Source organism: Coturnix japonica, chromosome 19, assembly GCF_001577835.2.
Source record: "Coturnix japonica isolate 7356 chromosome 19, Coturnix japonica 2.1, whole genome shotgun sequence".
Lineage (NCBI taxonomy): Eukaryota > Metazoa > Chordata > Aves > Galliformes > Phasianidae > Coturnix > Coturnix japonica.
In genome coordinates, this window is record NC_029534.1 from 3,972,573 (window position 1) to 3,991,020 (window position 18,448).

The following is an 18,448-nucleotide window of genomic DNA, read 5'->3' on the forward strand; positions in this document are numbered from 1 at the left end:
GAAACAGGAATCTGGAGAAGGTTCTCAGTCATTATCTAGAGAACTAAAGAAAGGCTGTTAAAAATAATAGAGTGACTGAACAATAAATCTTTCCAGCATAAAAAAAAAGCTTCTTAGAGAGGAAGTATTATTCATTTCCCCATTAGTGACCACCAGAGGGAACTCTTGCAATAATATTCCCAACTGCCAGCAGTTGTGAAAGAAACCTGCTGAAACCATCCAGCTCCTGTTGATGTTCAGCTGGAAACAAGGGAAGATGGGTTACAAAAGGGAAGGAGAAAAAGAACAACAACTCTCAGTCAAAAGGCAGCTTCTCTTCTTTCTTTCTTGGCCTGGCAGGAGTCTAAAAATGATTATTTTTATCATTGCAAGAGACTTCTGGCTTGTTTATTTGAAGACTGTGAAGCACTACCCTGAATGTGGCTGTACTTTCCTGCTGCTGGGATTTAATTCTCAACAAGAATCTCCAGCTTTTTAAATCTATGAAAAACCCGAGCACAGAAGTGTGCTATTTCTGCAGCCATCCTGCAAACTCCATGCGTCACCAGGGAAACTGGCATTCTAGGTTCCAAATAGATCATGACTGGCTCCTACCTACAGTCCATCTGGAGAGAGAACAGGATCAGCGAAGGAAGGATGCTCATTTGTTAAACCATCTGATAAGTCAAACACCTGGTGTTTTCTTATATATTTATAACTGCAGCCTCCCACCTGTAAGATAGAATATTTTTCCATTGGGATACTGTGAAGGTTCATACAAAACACAATACCAAAGCCACTCCATGAGACAGTCACAGGGCTTCCCAATGCCTCACAAGAAAGCAAAGGTGCTGTGAGCCAGCACATGCACTTGCACAGTTAAGGGCAGCTGTGCTCCATGTTTATGCAAGTGCTGCCACATGGAGGCCACACAGTTGAAAATACACATTCCTTTGGGGGAAAAAAAAAAGCTTATAGAATTGAGCAGAGCTGGAATGGAATTGTCTATGCAGTTATCCAGACTCTGAAGATGTTACTCTGGAACTTGAAGCTAATCTAAACTTGGTACCTATTTCTCCATCCTTATAATTCTTAATGGTGCATACACCCACATGCACATTCCCCTGCAGCAGAAATGGAAGTGAAGCAACTTTATCTGCAGGCTCCTGCGGTCAGTGATCTTCTCAGGGTCAGAAACAGCTTGTTTTTCCACAGGGCTCTACTTAACACAGAACATCTCCCTGGGAAGGGTTTTCCAGTGGTTTTCCATGCAAACAGCTGTGAGGCAGGAAAATGCAGCTGGCTGGGAAGGTGAAAGCACCAACTGCAGGTGGCAGCTTCTCTCTGAAGGAAAAAAGACAATGAATTGAATCCTCAATGGAGGGACAGGAAGATGATCAGGGGCTGGAGCACCTCCCCTCTGAGGACAGGCTGAGGGAGTTGGGTTTGTTCAGCCTGGAGAAGAGAAGGTTGCGGGGTGACCTCATTGCAGCCTTTCAATACCTGAAGGGAACCTATAACCAGGAGGGGAGTAAACTCTTGGAAAGGGCTGACAATAGCAGGACACGGGGAAATGGTTTGAAGTTAAAAGAGGGAAGATTTAGGTTGGATGTCAGGGGGAAGTTCTTCACTAGGAGAGTGGTGAGGCCCTGGAACAGGCTGCCCAGGGAGGTTGTGGATGCCCCGTCCTTGGAGGTGTTCAAGGCCAGGTTGGACGGGGCCATGGGCAACCTGATCTAGTAAAGGTGTATGTTTGGTGGCCCTGCCAGGCAGGGGGTTGGAACTACATGATCCTTGAGGTCCCTTCCAACCCGGGTCATTCTGTGATCCTGTGGGTGCCCAGACGGACCCTCCGCACTCACAATCAGGTCTCACCTACAAGGCAGCACACACACAGCTCCCCTCAGACCCTGCGCTCCACCCAACGCGCATGCGCAGCCCCCACAGGCCGCCAACCGTCCCCAAGGCCGCGCGTTGTGATGACGTCACGTATCCCCCCGCGTCTCCCGCGTGCGGTCACTTCCGGTAGGTGAGGTCAGGGTAGGGGCCGCCATTTTGGTGCGGTAGGGCTGGGCGCGGAGCTGGGCACCGCGGGCGGCGGCGGCCCGCGGGGCGGGGGCAGCGAGTGCGGCCTGCGGGCGGGACGGCCCCCATGGCCGGGCAGTTCGACTCCGAGGACCGGGGGAGCTGGTACTGGGGGCGGCTGAGCCGGGCCGAGGCGGTGTCGTTGCTTCAGGGGCAGCGCCACGGGACCTTCCTGGTGCGAGACTCGGGCACCATCCCCGGAGACTTCGTCCTGTCGGTGTCTGAGAGCTCCCGCGTGTCGCACTACATCGTCAACAGCCTGGGGCCGGCGGGAGGACGAAGGGCCGGCGGAGAGGGCCCCGGGACCCCGGGTGAGTGACCCCCAGGGCTGGCCGTGCCCATCAGCCGCTGCGGGCCCCGCTCTGCGCCTGGTCCCTGCAGCTCCGCTCTGCTCACGGCCGGGTCTGAGAGTCGTGGTGGAGTCGTGTTGTGTTGGAGTCGTGTTGCTCTTTGTAGAGGACTTAATTCAATCTCGCCTTGCAGCCGTTTCCCTGCACCTGCCTCGCATCTAAACGATGGGACAGAGCGCAGCCCGGAGCCGTCACACTTTTACAGCTTTATGCCTTCTTTCGTTTTGTTTTAATTTGTGGGTGAGGTGTGTCAGCGTGGAGATGGATCCCTGGAAGTGTCAATTCAAAGGTTGAATTGGGTTGGAATAGTTGAGAGTTAAGAGGACAGATTGTGAGGCTAAACTTAGTCGTGAATCAAAGCTGGGTGGGAGCAGTGTAAAGGCGTTTGTTCCTTTAGATCAGATACGGAATTCAGGGTTCCCCCTCCTACACACACCTTGTGTTGTAAAGGGAGATTTGATGTTATTCCTCATCAACCTCTAATACAAACATAATGTACTTAAGTTAACCCTTGAAGTGTTGCTTTTGCATTGCAGAAAGCAATGATTCTGAACGCACAAGTGACCTGGAGCCTTCAGCAATGTATAATCTATCGATGTGTGATGAGAAGGTTGAATTAAGCAGCAGCCCTGATGGGGGCATTGCTGATGTTGGCGGTGGAGCCGCTCCTGTCTGGATGTTAATGCTCACAGAATGATGTGGGCGAATTGCTGGCATCTCTGAGAAACCACTACAAAGTCTGGAAGGCTGTATAATAAGGCTGTGTAATAGGAGAGCTAATGAACCTGACGAGGAGTGAAGTTAGGACATAGGTTGCTACAGAGACAGAAAGGCTGTGCAGACTGTAGTTGATAAAGAAGGAATCTGTTGGTGGTGGGTGGGTTTGCACCATTCTACAGTGATCTCTCCTGATTGGGGTAACGTTTAGAATTGACAAACTGGGGAAAGCCTGAAGTCATTGGGTTCATCACAGGAATCTGCCGCTGCTGTAAGGTGTGCTTCAGTCACACAAAGCTCTGCAATGCAGGAGATAAAGGTGGCTGCATTGAACTGGAAGCGAAGCGGGTAGTGAAGTGGTTTACCACAAGATACATTCGGTTCCTCAGCGTTTCATGTCTTATCAAGGCAAAGGTTTATTTTCATAGGTTGATGTGTGAAACGTGTGGTTGTTACACAGAGCAGAATAAGCTTCTATGGTGATTTGTAGTGGAGTCCATCCTGAGCTTTATTACTTTTTGGAAGTCCACTTTTTCCCCACCTTGATGTTATTGGAATAGGTGCTGCTTTGCTTTCACACCAAAGGTATTTTTGTGCTGAAATTCAAGTGGGTTTAAATGAATGTCATGCTGATGCTGTGCGCTTTTCACGCTCAAAGGAAGAAAGTGTGTGTGTAGTAAGTTACGTTTAACCTGTAATTAAGAATTTCCTCCAGGGAGAAATGTTCTTTAAAGGAAGGGACGTGCTATTATTGCTATAAGGTTGAAGATGATTTCAGGTTTGGATGGGGAAGGTAGTGCAGTGAAATGAGGTAAATGTTCACAAGTAGCTATTTTGGAAAAACCAACTTTACCATGTCAGTTTTCTATATGGTCTACTTATTTTTATTGCAATTGATTGTTTGACAGATGCACACAACTCACTGGAAAGCCTAAATATGCCCGGTCAGGTTCCTGTGTTGATTTATTGGCTTCAGGTGATTGAAATGCATGTGTGATTTGTGACTGCTTGTACCCTGCTGTGTGCAGGTGACAGTAGGAACCTGACTTTAAACCCATCACGTCTTTGCAGTTTGACATACAAGGATAGGGCCGTGATGTCTGGTGTACACTCAAACATCTAAAGACATCAGGCCAGAAGCCTGAAAGCCTTAACGTTTTTCTTTATGACATAGAGAAGTGTGACAGAGTGGAAGGTGATGTTTTCAGTAAGTATTATGCGTCTTAAGAACGTGCTTATTGCGCTCCATTGTGATTTTCTGAAGGATTCAGGCTGCACTTCCTGGACTCATGTTTTTATAGAGCATTCCTGAGTGCTTGTCTCAGTAGTGAGCAGACAGGCACTGAAGAACAAGGAGAAGAAGGTGTCGGAATGAAGGTGGGGGAAACAGGCAGAAGGTTTTGCCTCTGTTGCAGAGTTGCTCTAGGAGGAAGGCTGTGATATGTTGCTGTGATGTGTTCAGAGTGAGAGCCTCGTGTCTCAGCACCCTGAACACCAAGAACAGCCTTTCTTTCCCCAAATGTGCTTTTGAAGATGGGGGTAGGGGTTTGTGGGGTGTGTCTAGAGATGAAATTGAAAACCTATATTCCTGTTAAGTCTCCCATGCCCTAAAAAGGAAAGCTTACCAAAGCTTAGGGATAAAGAGAAAACTGCCTAGTGGCACGGACGGGATGGGAGTGAAGAGAGAAATGTGAAACCCTTGAGGGTCTGATGAAGCGCAAAGCTGCTCTGTGGTTATGCCACCTGCCCACGCTCCCAAAAAGAATGTTAGATGTTTTATTTAACACCTCTGTGAATGATCTTTTCCACACTGACACAAAGCCAAGCCAGTGTAAAAGTCCTCCGTAGGAAGGCCCGTGTGTCATAGAGATCAGTCAGGGTCCAAATTTTACGCTTAGTTTAATTATGGGCTACTTTGGATTTTAACCCCTTCATCACCCCTTTGAGAGCAGAGATTTCACTATCTGTTTCCAAGTGGATGGAATCACATTAAGTCCTAGCACAGACAGAGCTCGGATGGAGTAGGTAGGAAGATGATACACATCTCTTTCCCTTTCTCATTCTAAGGGGCTGTCTTACAGAGCCGAACAGTCCTGCAGCAAAGGTGTGAGCTGAGCTGCTGTCCTTCCTTTGGCTGTCCAGAGCTGGGGAGGAGGGAAGAGGATTTCTTCAGTTGTCCAACTTTAATAGGAAGTGACTAAAGTTCCTTTAGAAGCCAGTCTTACCTTTGCACACATTCTGCTTTTCCTGAGAGCCCTCGGAAGATGCAGACCATATGCTGCTGGAACTTGTGCCTTCAAGAAAACTGTTCCAGGGTTGTGAAGGAAAACATCTCTGCTTCTCCAGACAAAGAAAACAAACACAGCTCTTTTGCTCTGACTTCCTTATGGTAGATCTTGCCTTAGTTTTTTCCACTGGCCTACAGGTATGAGAAGTGTTGTAATTCAAACAAGAAGCTGAAGAATTCTTCCAAGCCTGAAATCTGTTAATCTATGGGTTTCATTGTAGCAGGGAATGGCAGGACTTGGAAGCTTCTAATGTGTGGAATTATTTCCCTGCTGTTTAAGTGACATCACTCAGCTCTTTGACTTTGTAGTTGAACAAGAGTATACACCAAAGACTTAAACTGATGAGGAGATTACCACCTGCTTGGTAAGGTGTGGTTGTATTTCCAACCTGCCTTTTCCTAATAGCGACTTTCAACTCCTGTCAAGGTGCTTTTAGGAATCTTCCCATTCAAGTTTTCCAGGCCGTGACCAGGTTGCTGCCTTTATGTTCTTCAGCAGTTTGAATGAAGCTTATGGATTTCTTGCTGCAAAGATCCTGCTTTCCAGACCTCAAATGGCTGTAGCTGCCCTCTGCTTTTAAAACAAAAGAATCAGAACCGCGTGTGGCATTTTGGGCGTGTTCCCTTTGTGCAAATAGTGTCGATCCTTTTTGTCCCTTCAAGGAACACATTGATCATTCTGATCTTAAAACCTATTTGAAGGGGCTGCGTTCTCTCTTCAGATATGTCAAATGTATTTTGGAAGGCTCTGCAGTGCACTGATCTCAGTCCCTGCTTCCTCACACATAAGGCTTTAGTGGACTTTCTTAAGCTTTATGTAGGTACATTTGGCAGCTGTTTTAGGCTGTCATGTGTTATTTCTAGAGTCTTACTCCTCTTTCTGTGCCAGGTTCACACATCACACTGATATTTACATTCGTTTCCTTATCAGTGTGATTTTTGGTTACTTTGGGAGTTTTTTTTGAGACCAGTGCTTTTTTTGGCTCATTGCAGTGGGGCTGATTTCTTTTGAAAGTCCTTCAGCCTTTTGATGTATCTGAATGTGCATTTTCCTATGACTTAGTTCTGCTGCTTTGAATTTTCTGTAACCAACTCAAATGATGTTTCTGTTCCTTGAGGACTTCAGAACTTATTTATTGGCTGTTTCTCTGTGTTGATCTTACCGAATCTGCCCTTTCTCTATTAGAAGCCCTTTTTGCTCTCTTGAAAGACCTTCTTGTAACGTTAGCTTGTCGTGCTGACGGTGCTACTTTGAAGGGACTTTTGGATCAGCGACAGCCTGAAAAATTCTTCTAGCTTTGTACTCGAGAGCTCATTCTCAGAACTCTTAGATATTCCCTGCAGAGAAGCAGACTTGCAAAGTAAGCATCTCGTTCTTGCTAAGAGTTACTCATTAAAGCATAAATCTTTTCCTCTCCACTGCCCTCCCCCAGCCTTCCACGATTCTTCCCATAACTGATTACACAGTATATGGTGCGTGGTGGAAATGGAACATCATACTTATGTTTTTCCCCAGCTGATGAGCATAAAAATGAAAAGAAAAAAAAAACCTCACAGATTGAAAACTGAAATGGATTATATGTAATTTGCTACTCCTGATGTCTTGAATATGAACATCATCTGCATTTTAATGTATTCGAGGGCCGCATTTGCAGCTTAGACTCCATCTGATGAATATAGCACAGAGAATATAAGAATGGAGATTAAAAGAATGAATTACGTTTATTACGTGTTATGAGAACATACTGCTGTATTGCTGTGCTAAATGTTTTTCTGTAGTGTCTGTGCTGTTAAAAATTTCTACCAGGATTTTGTTTGCTGTCCAGATTTAGAGTATTCATCAGGGGGAGAAGGAAATGAGTTGTCTGTTCAGTGACAATTGTATGAATACGATGAGTGTTGACCAAAATCAAATGACTGTAGAGGTATTAGGACTGTCTGTAAAGGTATTAGTCTTCCCAGACGTTTCATTTACAGTTGTAACCATTGTTCAATCTCTTTGTTGACGTTTTGCTTTCTCCTTTCAGGGTTGAATCCCACCAGGTTTCGAATAGGTGACCAGGAGTTTGATTCTTTGCCATCTTTACTGGAATTCTACAAAATACACTATTTGGACACTACAACCTTGATAGAACCAGTTCCCCGATCCAGGCAGAATAGTGGCGTTATCCTCAGGCAGGAGGAAGTTGAATATGTGCGTGCTCTCTTTGACTTTAATGGAAACGATGACGAAGATCTTCCATTTAAGAAAGGAGACATACTGAAAATCCGGGACAAACCTGAAGAGCAATGGTGGAATGCAGAAGACAGCGAAGGAAAGAGGGGAATGATACCTGTTCCTTACGTCGAGAAGTGTAGACCTTCCTCTGCTTCAGTATCTACTCTGACTGGAGGTAACCAGGATAGTTCCCACCCACAACCACTGGGTGGGCCGGAGCCAGGGCCCTATGCCCAGCCCAGCATCAACACTCCGCTCCCTAACCTTCAGAATGGCCCTATTTATGCCCGGGTTATCCAGAAGCGAGTCCCTAATGCCTACGACAAGACAGCCTTGGCTTTGGAGGTACATAATGGGCAAAACTTAGAAAGAAGAGATCTGTTCAAGGGATTTCCCTTTCCATCACATTATAATTTTGTAGGAATAAGAAAGGGAAAAAAAGCACTGTAAAGCTGGTTTTGCATCATGATTGATAAGTTACTGATAAAGCTTTATTTTTTCTTTTAAATAAGTGACTAAAGTCACTTATAGACTAGCTTGATTATAAGCATGCTTAGGTTACTGATCCACTGTCGTGTCTCTTGTGAAACATCACTAACATAAGTGTTTCCCCATCCACGTTTCACTTCTGAAGTCATTATTTTAGGGGGAGGGAGTGGGTGTGGCTCATAATGTTGTGTGTCTGAACCTGTGTTCAATGTTGTGTGCCTCCACCCCAGCCTTTAAAGGTGTGCTGAGTTATTCTGTCATCCTGTCAGCCTTTTAAAAGCAATCAGTAGAAGCACTGATAGTCACTTTAAAATTACTCACGTCGAGATAACAATGATCCCGCGTAGGGGTTTATTTTAATGTCTTGACCTCAAGCAAATCGCTTCACCTTTTTAGACTGTGAATCATGAACATATATTACAACTCATTAGGGAGGAGAAGTAGTGACTGATGGAGTTTTATTTGTAGTAAAGCAACGAGTTTCCCTGAGGTTGATTCACTTCTTGATATGATCAAATATTTGTCCGTGCTCTTTTTGATATCTTTTTTTCCCCTTAAAAAGGAGAATGGTGCTCAATCTCTACACATCAAATAGTTATCCCCCAAGTTACATTTGAGGTAATCGAGGCCAAGGTGTTCTAAGTGGCAGACCTTTGCCTTAGGATGATATGTTAATGGTATCCTTTAATCTAGGCTTTCTTTGAGTTAAATGCTCTGGAATTTCCTGATACCTAATTGACTTCCTGTTTATATGACATTTTAAGTACTTGGGGGGGAAAAAACAGTTTCTGTGCTGAGTCAGAACATCTCTGCGCTCTTAATAATCTGTTTAATTTTGTGTGGCATAAAATGCACTTGAATACTTCAGCAATTGGCAAATGTAGCACATTCTATGGATCTGGTAATTGATGTATAACCTGGGAGAGCTGGCAATTTTACTCCACTGAACATAAAAATTTGCCTAGGGAAGCAGTGGAAATATATTCAGAGTTATTGTAAGTTTTGTTGCACTTCTGGATTGAGAGCCAGGATGCAGAATGGAGATTTCAGGGTTTCAAAGCAGGTATATGGAAGTTCATGCCAACTCAACAAATTCTAGGGAAATAATACATAAATTTTAACCTTCCAATTTCTATAATACCTGAAATGCTGTTTCTTCTCCTCTTTCTCACCAACTTTACCAACACATCTCCTGGAGCTTCAAGGTATTTCTGTGTCATGGAGTGTTCTAATTAGATTTTCTTTGAGGCATTCTAGATTGCTGCAGCATATTGTATCAAAATCTTGTTTTCTTTCTGGATTTGGATTTTAAGCTTTAACTAAACCCAATGTGCTGCCAGTGTTCCTTAAAGCTTAAATTTCTTTCATTTAATTTAATCCAGAACCCCACCATGACGCTCAAATTCTAGTTTGGTAGCAGAGCACAAAATAAAATGGTGAGGATGGGGAAAATACAGGTAATCTGGGCTGTTGTGAGCAAATCTGAGTGAAAGCTGTTTCTTACCTGCTGACCAACAGCTTGTGAGTGCTGTGCCTGGTTTTCTTATCCTCTTCACTCAAAGTCATGTTATGTAAAGTAAGTTGTGCTTTTGGAAGGTGTTGTTTCATGGAGCACACCTCTTTGTTCTGAACCACCTCCCGCTGCTGTGGTCTTCTCATGCTAATGTGCTGCGTAGCAGAAGTGTGCAGGGGGCTGGAATGGAGAAGTCCACAGGCTCTGCCCATCTGTGAGGGTAGAAATAAGATTCACAGCACCTCTGACTGTCTGTTAGGGCAGTGGTCTTCATGGGCCATATCATCTCACTGCAATGTGTGCTGGTTCCAGGTTGGACCTCTCAGTGAGGATGATGTGCTACAGCTATATGGTGAATCAATGCTTGACAGCAGTAGTTCTTTATTCTGTATTTAATACTGGAAAAACTCACTTTTAAGACTTGAAGCATTTATCCCTGCTTCTAACTGTGCTTCCTCGCACCCTTTCTTGTCTCAAATCACAATGTTGTTGAACTGCTTTCATGTACAGGAAAAAGCAGTGCTGTGCTCTTCACCTTTCCCAGTTTTTCTTCATCCTGTCTCTCCAAGTACTGTTTCTCGTCTTTTTTTTCTGTCTTTAACGTTCCCTTCCACTTCATGGTGTTTCTTCTTCATTTATTCAGAGATCTCTTTCTTCAATGGCGTACTAGAAAGCATTACATAAATCTTTTCAGTCCATTTTTGCCCAAACCTCTTAACTATAAATCTAAATTTGTTTCCTCCAAATGAAAACTCTGTCTTAAATGGGATGATATTTGTAGGTGGGGTTTGATCCCAGTGTTTGCCCTAAGCAAATAAAATTGTTAACATCAAACAGTTTTGTGGCCAAGACTACAAACAGACCTATCTGTGCTGTTAGGTTAAAACTAACACGGGTTTGAAGAGCTTAGAGGAGGATCATTGCAAATTATGTTCTAAGAAAGGCTGTTATGGAGCAAGGTTTTAGTCCAAGATCACACTTAGTTTGCTTGTAACTGGACCTCTTCAAGAAGTTCTTGGGTATATTTTAGTTAAAAGAAGGGAAAATATGCATAGTTAATGACTATGAGATCGTTCCATCTTAGTTTGTTTCTCCTCCCCTTGGTAACAGTACAGGATCTACCACTTTCACCTTTCAAAAGAGGAGCACTTGGAATAAAAAAGGGCATAGGAGAACGGCTCCCAGAGTAAAAGTAAAAATGTTTCCAACTTCAGTAAGGATGGAAAAGGGAAAAACACAGGTAGGAAGGAAGTCAAGAGAAAATGAAAGCAGTGCATGCACATTTAGCTATTTAAATATTGGTTGTAAATAAAAGCAGCTGAAGTAAGATTATCCAGGATCTATTAAGGATACAATTCTAGATTGAAAAAACACAGTAGAGAAGCGCAGATGACTTCAAGTGTCTCTTTAATTGCTGATTCTACCAGGACAAGTCAGGCTGTTGTTCAGCTAGACAGGAGGACGTGCTTTTCTCATGCATATTGATTTAGAGGTCGTATACTTTGCTGTTGAAGCACTGTATCCAGATGTGAAGTAATTCAGAGTATCTGGGGTGGTGTTCTTGTAGTGGATATCATTAGGAAAGATGGTTTTTTTTGCTTCTACTATAGCCACATTTAATCTTATCCATGTTAAATTGTAGCTTTCTATTGTTTTGGTCAACAGTACTTTTACTGGTACGGCTCCCCATTGATTATTAGCAGTAGCAAAATGATACCAATTAAATTCCTAAAGAGCTGAAGCTCGCATACAGAAGTCAAGGAGAGCTTCCTCTTTGCCTCTAGCAAATACATAAGAGGATTTTCTTCAAAATATGGATGATGAAAATGTCTATGCTAATTACTACAAAAGGAAAGAAAACAAAGCTGCAGCAAGAGTCCCCAGTGTGCCTCTCATTACCAGATAAGTAATCATCAGAGTTACGGGAAGCTTAATTAAATGCTCATGCAGTGTTTTAAATGTATGCCCTGTTAAAAGCTGCTTTGGCAAGAGATTGCAAGGGATTAGAGCTTGTACAGTGAACGGAGACTACTGGCATCTGAAATTGCTTTCCTGATTCTTCATTCATTGCCTGGGAGGTGAGAATAATGAGATTCTGCTTTGGATGAATTGGGTACAGAGCTGAGCGTGTACATAACTGCATAGTCAGTGAATTTCTGGGTTAAATGCAGTAAAACACTGCAGCTGTGCCTTGAGAGTTTATTTACAGCATTAGTGAAAGAAAATAGAATATATCTGTCCCCAAAGCCTTTTCTGTCTGTGACACAGAAAGAATTCTGAAGACTGTTGTGTTCCTCATGAAGAAGATTATTGATGAAACTTAACACAGAGGGTAGAAATGGGTAGGCAGCTTTTCGATGTCACAGATATCTTTCACTGAGTTTGTCAGTTATTGGACAAGTGCTAATTAATGTATCATTTAAGATGCAGAGGAGTTGGGGACTGATCAGACCTAGACTCGTGGCCCTGCTTGGAACTGCATAACTGTCAGCCTTGGGAAAATACCTGCAGTTTTTTGCCCTTGTCAAAGGGAGGCAGTTCCTTTAGATGTAACGGGTTATGTATTATGCTGGAAATTAGAAGATGAGATGCATTACTGTGCTTTTATTTAGTACACTGTGTAGAACTGGATGGTTTTAAACACGGCATGTTGTTTTGTTAGTTTTATTATTTCTCTAGTCAGACATTTTGGGTAGGGCATCAATAGGAGGGCATCAATTGTCTTCACTGTACACATGGCATTTATTTGAGAAATCCATGGATGAAAGACTGCAAGATCATCTGGCCTTGCCTGTGGTAATGGCCAGCTGTGGGTGCTCAGAGTTAGAGCAATGTTAAGGTGGTAATTCCCCAAATATTCTCCTAGTGCTTTATAATCTGTGGCTCTACCAATACAGCCCCCAGTTATCCCAGACTCCTTCAGTACTACCCAGAGAGCACTTAGAGGGATTTCAGCACTAAGGAGCCATTTGGTTTGCAGATGAGTGTTTCCTTCATCCTCCTGCATTCCCTCATGGGGCTGTTGATGCAGTACAGCAGAGCACAAACCTCCAGCAGTTCATCCACACCCAGTTATTGATGTCAGGGCTCAGATGTGCTCTGAAGGTTTGGTTTTGGATTGCAGACCAGAAGGTAGTTCTCACCTGGCCTAGCTGGTTTCTTTCAATATGTTCTTCATGAGGTGGTAGGCTGCTGCAACAAAATCAGTTAAGGCTGATGCTGTTTTTATAGAAGTATCTGTGGTACACTCGGGTGATACGACACCAAGGGGGAGGAGCAGCAGCTCATCCTGTGAATTCTAACTTTCCTTGTTCCTTCCCCTGCAGGTCGGTGAGCTGGTGAAGGTCACAAAGATTAACATGAGTGGTCAGTGGGAAGGAGAATGTAATGGCAAACGTGGTCACTTTCCATTCACACATGTCCGCCTGCTGGATCAACAGAATCCTGATGAGGACTTCAGCTGAGTGTGGCTCAACAGTTGTGCTTGCAGATGGGAACAATCTCAACTTGTTTTTATTGCAGATGCCATCAAGACTCTGTTCCGACAGAAGCTGAGAGTGGTATTGCTTGTAAAAGCATTCTGATAACCTGCAAACCCCTGGGACTGAACACCACCATTCCTTAATCAAGGGTCACGTAATTCAGGGTACGACAGTAGATAAGTTGTGTGTCAAGTGGCAGAACTAGTACATGATTATAGGTTGTAATGCCTGCTTATGTCCATGTGCACAGCAGACTGGACCTTGTCAGGAGCATCAGCTGGAGAGAGCGGTAACGGAGATGTTAGGACAGCATTTACAGCTTTCTCCAGTCCCTTCGTTTATGTTGCTTCTTCCTCAGGCAATGAACCTTAGACAATTCAATGTATAGATAGTTCGTTTGGGTTGGCTTTTTTTCCCCCCCACAAATTTATCCTGGAGTTTTCTCCATTTCATTTTTTCCATCCTGAATTCTATGTCCTAGAAAGACTGCGTAGTACTTTGTGCAGTGAGTTGACTGTGCACAGTACAGATCTTATAGAGCACACTGGGGACAGCCCTATGATTTACAACTAAGTACCATTTTCATGGTAAATGACAGAACAAATCAACCTCAGAATTCTAGACGTTGGCGGACACTAGATTGATTTATTCAGTACTGTTGATGCTTCAGACGTAGCAGCTAATTTTAATATAAAATTTCTATTAACACACCGGTAACTCATTACCCACAAATGGAAAGGCTTATTGAAGCATAAACATCCATAGCAGTGCTGAAAAACACATGTGTAGCACTTTAAGGCGTAGCTTTAAAGCAGTGTTTGATTCACTAAATGTACTAAAACCTTCACACTGCTTTCAGAAAGGATAAATTCCATAGGGCCAGTTTAATTTGTCTAGGATTGTTCAGTACCCGTATGCATTACAGTACAAATCACTGTCAAAAGTGGTGAACTGACAAAGCAAATACGAGTTCTAGTTTGAAATCACTCTGGGGAATTTTCTGGCTTAATTCTCATCTGTAAAATATTTGATAGTGAATTCACGAGGATTTTATTTTTAATAAACTAATGGAAAATACTTGTGTGCTTCTGGATTGATTTTCAAAAGGTGTAATAGAGTCACTACGGCTTCATAGCTCGCAGTGCAAATCAGTGCATTGGATAGTTGGTATCATGCACTGCTTGTTGGTTTTGTTCATTATTTTCTAAACCTGTTCTGATTATCTGGTTTTCTCTAACATAAATCAGAATGAATCCAGTAAGTTTTGTAAACTGAAATTAAACACTGAAGTCAAGAACCCTTGTCTGTACCCTGGATTGTTTTCCAAATACAGTGCTCTAGTGACCAAGCAAACAAATTCTGTAACTTTGATGAGGTTATAACCCACACAGAACAGCTGTTTCTAAGTAATATCGAACTGAAGATGGTTGATACAAACCATGTGAGACTAGGATGTCTCATTGGCTGTAAATGCTGCCAGGGCCAGTTTTCCCACTGCAAATGCCATTGCTGTAAGGCACCGACCCAGCAGACAGAATACTGGTAACACTTTACCTCAGAACTGTGTAACATGCTGGAAACGTTAATATTTGTTATATTTAAGTACTAGTTGCTTTCCTTCAGAACTAATTCATTAGCAAGTCTAATTTTCAGGTAATGGGCACCCGATCGTTCTGTAAACTAATGCCAACATACGTTAATTGTATTTTTCTGTCACCAATCCCTTAAGCAGTACTAAAGATTATTAGCAAAATGACTGTTGTTATAACAGTGACGGAGTAACAGTAAGGAAGGAATAGCAGTGCTATTCTAGCTTGGATGGTTCTCCTGGTCAGGGTGATCCCCTGCTCTGATGGTGAGATCACTTCTAGCTCTGTACTCAGCCTCCATTGAGGAGATAAGTTCAGAACCAAACTCAAGGGTCAGGAACAAATTGATCTATTTAAGGCTAAGCTGTATTTTTCCTCTGGTCTTTACTTTTTGTTGCCACTGATTTTTCACTAACTACATTCTAATGCAGGCTTAACACTGAGCTGATCAGTTGCCCATATATGCTAAGACTTCAGGTTTTAGAGAAGCGGCACAACAAACTGTTCTTAGAGTGACACAGTTTGTTCCAAAGCATTTATTTTTCCAGTTGCAATTAATTAAAGCCCATACATTTATACCTTTCCAATCAGCAGGTATTTTAAGATAGCAAAATAACTTTTTCCTTCTTGAATTTTATGATGCAAACCTCGCCTTTTTAATATGAAAGACATCAATGGAGTTGTTAACTAGCAAATACCCTGCAAAGTTGGTAGATGTGTTTTTGTGAAGACTGTATAAATTGCAAATATTTGTACGCTTTGAAAGAGCAAAAAATGGAACCAGAGGAGTCTTAATAGCTGCTGTTGCAGTAGAATCCTAAGTTCTTGTCAAGCAGTTTTTCTTAGTCAACCAATACATCCACGCAACTGTTTTCTACTATTTGGTTCTAAGCTGAAATGTGTGTTTTTTTTCCCGTAGATGATAGAAATTAATGTTTGCATTTCTGCAAAATAGACATTTCAACTTACCGAGCTCTTTTAAAGGCAAATAGGTAGAACATACGTTCATGATCATGTAGATTAAACCCTCTGTGGCCTTTGTTTATCCTCTTCTGTTTGTTCCCTCCCTTCTTCCCAATGCGTGCAAAGAATCATTGCGAAGAACGTTGGTCACAATCCTTTGTCTCTGACTGTGGTTTTGCTCTGTTGTGCATAGGCAGGTGTTAGAACTAGAATAATCATTTCTAGAAACACACCTTGAAAGCAGGATGCTCAGTTACACTGTGTTCTTCTGGTGCATTTACACATTATATCACACTAAAAGTACAACTGGCTGCTATGTTTTTTTAATATAGATTTCATTTTGGTAAACCCCAGCCTTTTTACTAATATTTGACCTGGTTTAAATCTTGTTAATCTTGTTTGAATTGTATTTGTTAATAATGCAAATATTTCTAATCATCTTAAGAATAAAACACTTTGGTTTTGTTAATGGTTTTGGGGAAGGATTCTAACCAAACCAGTTTGAAGAAGAATATGAACATGTGCCATTGTATTATAACACTATCCACTTTCTTGACAGTTAAAAGTCTTTTTTTTTTTTTTTTTAATTATTTTTTGTAGCATGTAATGTATATGTTCATAGTATGTGAAGTAAATAAAAGTATAGCCAAAACTTTGGCTTGGTGTCATTCTCAATCGGCTGTTATTGTAATACTTGTGTTTAAGAATACATTAACAGAAGTGTTGTTAAGTCCCATTCTTTAACTGAGCACGTTTATGTTAAAACAATTAAACCCAACACCTGCAGAAGGAAGATGAGATGACTAAAAGGAGTTATCAACCAGAAAAGGTTGATGGTGTGAAAGGTGAATGGCTGTAACTAACTGAGTTCCTTAAGTCCAGGGGGAGAGGGAGAACTATTCTCATTGCAGGAGGAGGACTCAGGAAGAAAGTAAAAATGAGACTTGTTAGTTATTAGTCTCAATTCTAACTGTAGGGATGCATTAGAAAATAGTTTGGGGGTTCTTGAGATGACTTAAATGAAAATACTCCTAAACATTTGGCCTTCTGGGGGTGCTCTTTAGCTCACAAGGCCCTCACTGCATAGAATAGGCCATATTTTATACTTTATAGTATATATATATTTTAAATATATACTATATATATTTTAATAACGCTTTACTACACTGTATGTTGGTTCTGGGAGTAGGCAGGGAGGAGTCTTGATGTCAGTAATCCTTTCTTGCTGGTATGTTCAACAATGGCATTTGTTTCACTACATTACAATTAAAGCATTCAGTATTTTAGTTACTTGGTATTCAGTTGGCAGGTTACTACACATAACTTTCCTCATCAGTACTGTTTAGTGGAGTCCTCGAGTGGGACTTTGCACTTAACTATACTGAGATGCCAGTTTTCCTGTCCACACAATAAGCCCATCAGCCTCATATAATAAATTTCCACAGGGAGAAGCACTGCCCTCAGCTTTACTCCTTGCTCACCTACCTCACTATTGGTATTTGCAAGTCTCCATGGCTTTGTCATGAAGGATTTATGCAGAGTTCTATTGCTTCTTCTTGCAGTGGTGACTTTCTGTTGCAGTAGCAGCCCAATCAATGTGTGTAAATGTTGTGTGTGCAAAGGACAAGGCAAGGATTGCATCAGGAAATTGAGGATCAAGTAAAGTCCCTACGTTGAGGCAAATCGAATTGATCATGTACAGTCCCACACAAAACTAAGTCTTAGCTGCTGAGAAAATAGGCTTTTTTAGTTAAGATTTATGAAGGGCGGAGGTGATTGTAAGTTGCGCAGTGTTACACAAATACACTGACCGTAATCCGCTGGGATTCTATATAATTCTATAAAAATCATAGTAATATTTTAGGTACATCCATAAGCAAACCATCCAATTGTCAGTTTTACACAACCTTAAGTCTTCGTTAACTTGAAATAATGCAATGAAATGAATCAGGTGACAATAAACCGATGGTTAAACCTGTGCCTCTGATCAGTGGGCACAACATAGAACACAAATGGATACTCAGCTCTGTCCAAGAGGTGCCGGGGATGCTCTGTCTCTGCTGCGTATCAGAAGCTGCAATGGCCTCTGTGGGCTCTCACACCTCAGGAAGGCCAAGAGCCTTCAGCCCATCCAAGGAGACACTGGAAAAAGAGATACGAGCCTGTTCATAGCGGATACGAGCTCATACCCACCCTGAACAAACCTCACGTTTATCTTAGCCAAACAGAATCACTTTTCTTTTGCTTTTTCTTTGATTTGGGAAACGGGGGGGTGTTATCATAACGCTTTCAATGCCTGCTCGGTGGATTTCAGGCCTCTGTGAGGAATTGATGCCACATTCCTCTCACGTTCCAGTTCCATCCCCTCAGTGATCAGTCAGTGATGGCAGCCACAGCGCTCCCCCATCACACAGCCTGCCTTTCTACAGGCATTCCTATACCCGGGACGAATACAACAGGGAAAGGCCGCTGTACTTTGAATACACCAGATCTGAGAGGAAGGAGAAAAGCGCAGCCAGACTGAGGGAAAACCCGGCCACTCCGATCCTCCCCGCACCCCCACCCGGCTCTTTAACACACTAGCAGGGCTCCCTACCAGCACCCCCAACCCCAACCGGCTCCGCACCGCGGCCCTCGGCCTCCACATCGCGGCGGATCCGCATCCTCACGGCCGCCGCTCAACAGCAAAATGGCGGCCGGTCCCAACCCCGGCCCGGCCACATCCCGCCCGTTACTAAGGAGCCGCCGTTGCTATGGGATGCCGTAGGGCGCATGC

The 18,448-nt window shown here is 42.8% G+C and overlaps 1 protein-coding gene and 1 long non-coding RNA gene across 4 annotated transcripts; one reads left to right on the forward strand and one right to left on the reverse strand.

The window, feature by feature from the left end:
• The first annotated feature begins 2,002 nt into the window (after window positions 1-2,002).
• CRK (CRK proto-oncogene, adaptor protein) lies at window positions 2,003-16,347 on the forward strand. Of its 2 annotated transcripts, none has more exons than XM_015880459.1 (3): window positions 2,003-2,375; window positions 7,446-7,981; window positions 12,965-16,347. In XM_015880459.1, exons 1-3 carry the CDS (start codon window positions 2,132-2,134, stop codon window positions 13,100-13,102), a joined length of 918 nt encoding a protein of 305 aa, XP_015735945.1. In that variant the 5' UTR covers window positions 2,003-2,131; the 3' UTR covers window positions 13,103-16,347. The 2 variants fall into 2 exon arrangements, with proteins under 2 accessions (XP_015735945.1, XP_015735946.1); XM_015880460.1 differs by having other exon boundaries at window positions 7,446-7,811; window positions 12,965-13,165.
• Window positions 8,567-18,386, reverse strand: LOC107322432. Of its 2 annotated transcripts, none has more exons than XR_001558941.2 (3): window positions 18,299-18,386; window positions 17,693-17,814; window positions 8,567-12,830 (listed from the first exon to the last, which is right to left on the reverse strand). It is a non-coding gene; the product is annotated as an uncharacterized LOC107322432 (long non-coding RNA). The 2 variants fall into 2 exon arrangements; XR_001558942.2 differs by having other exon boundaries at window positions 18,269-18,375.
• Between the last annotated feature and the right edge of the window lie 62 nt (window positions 18,387-18,448).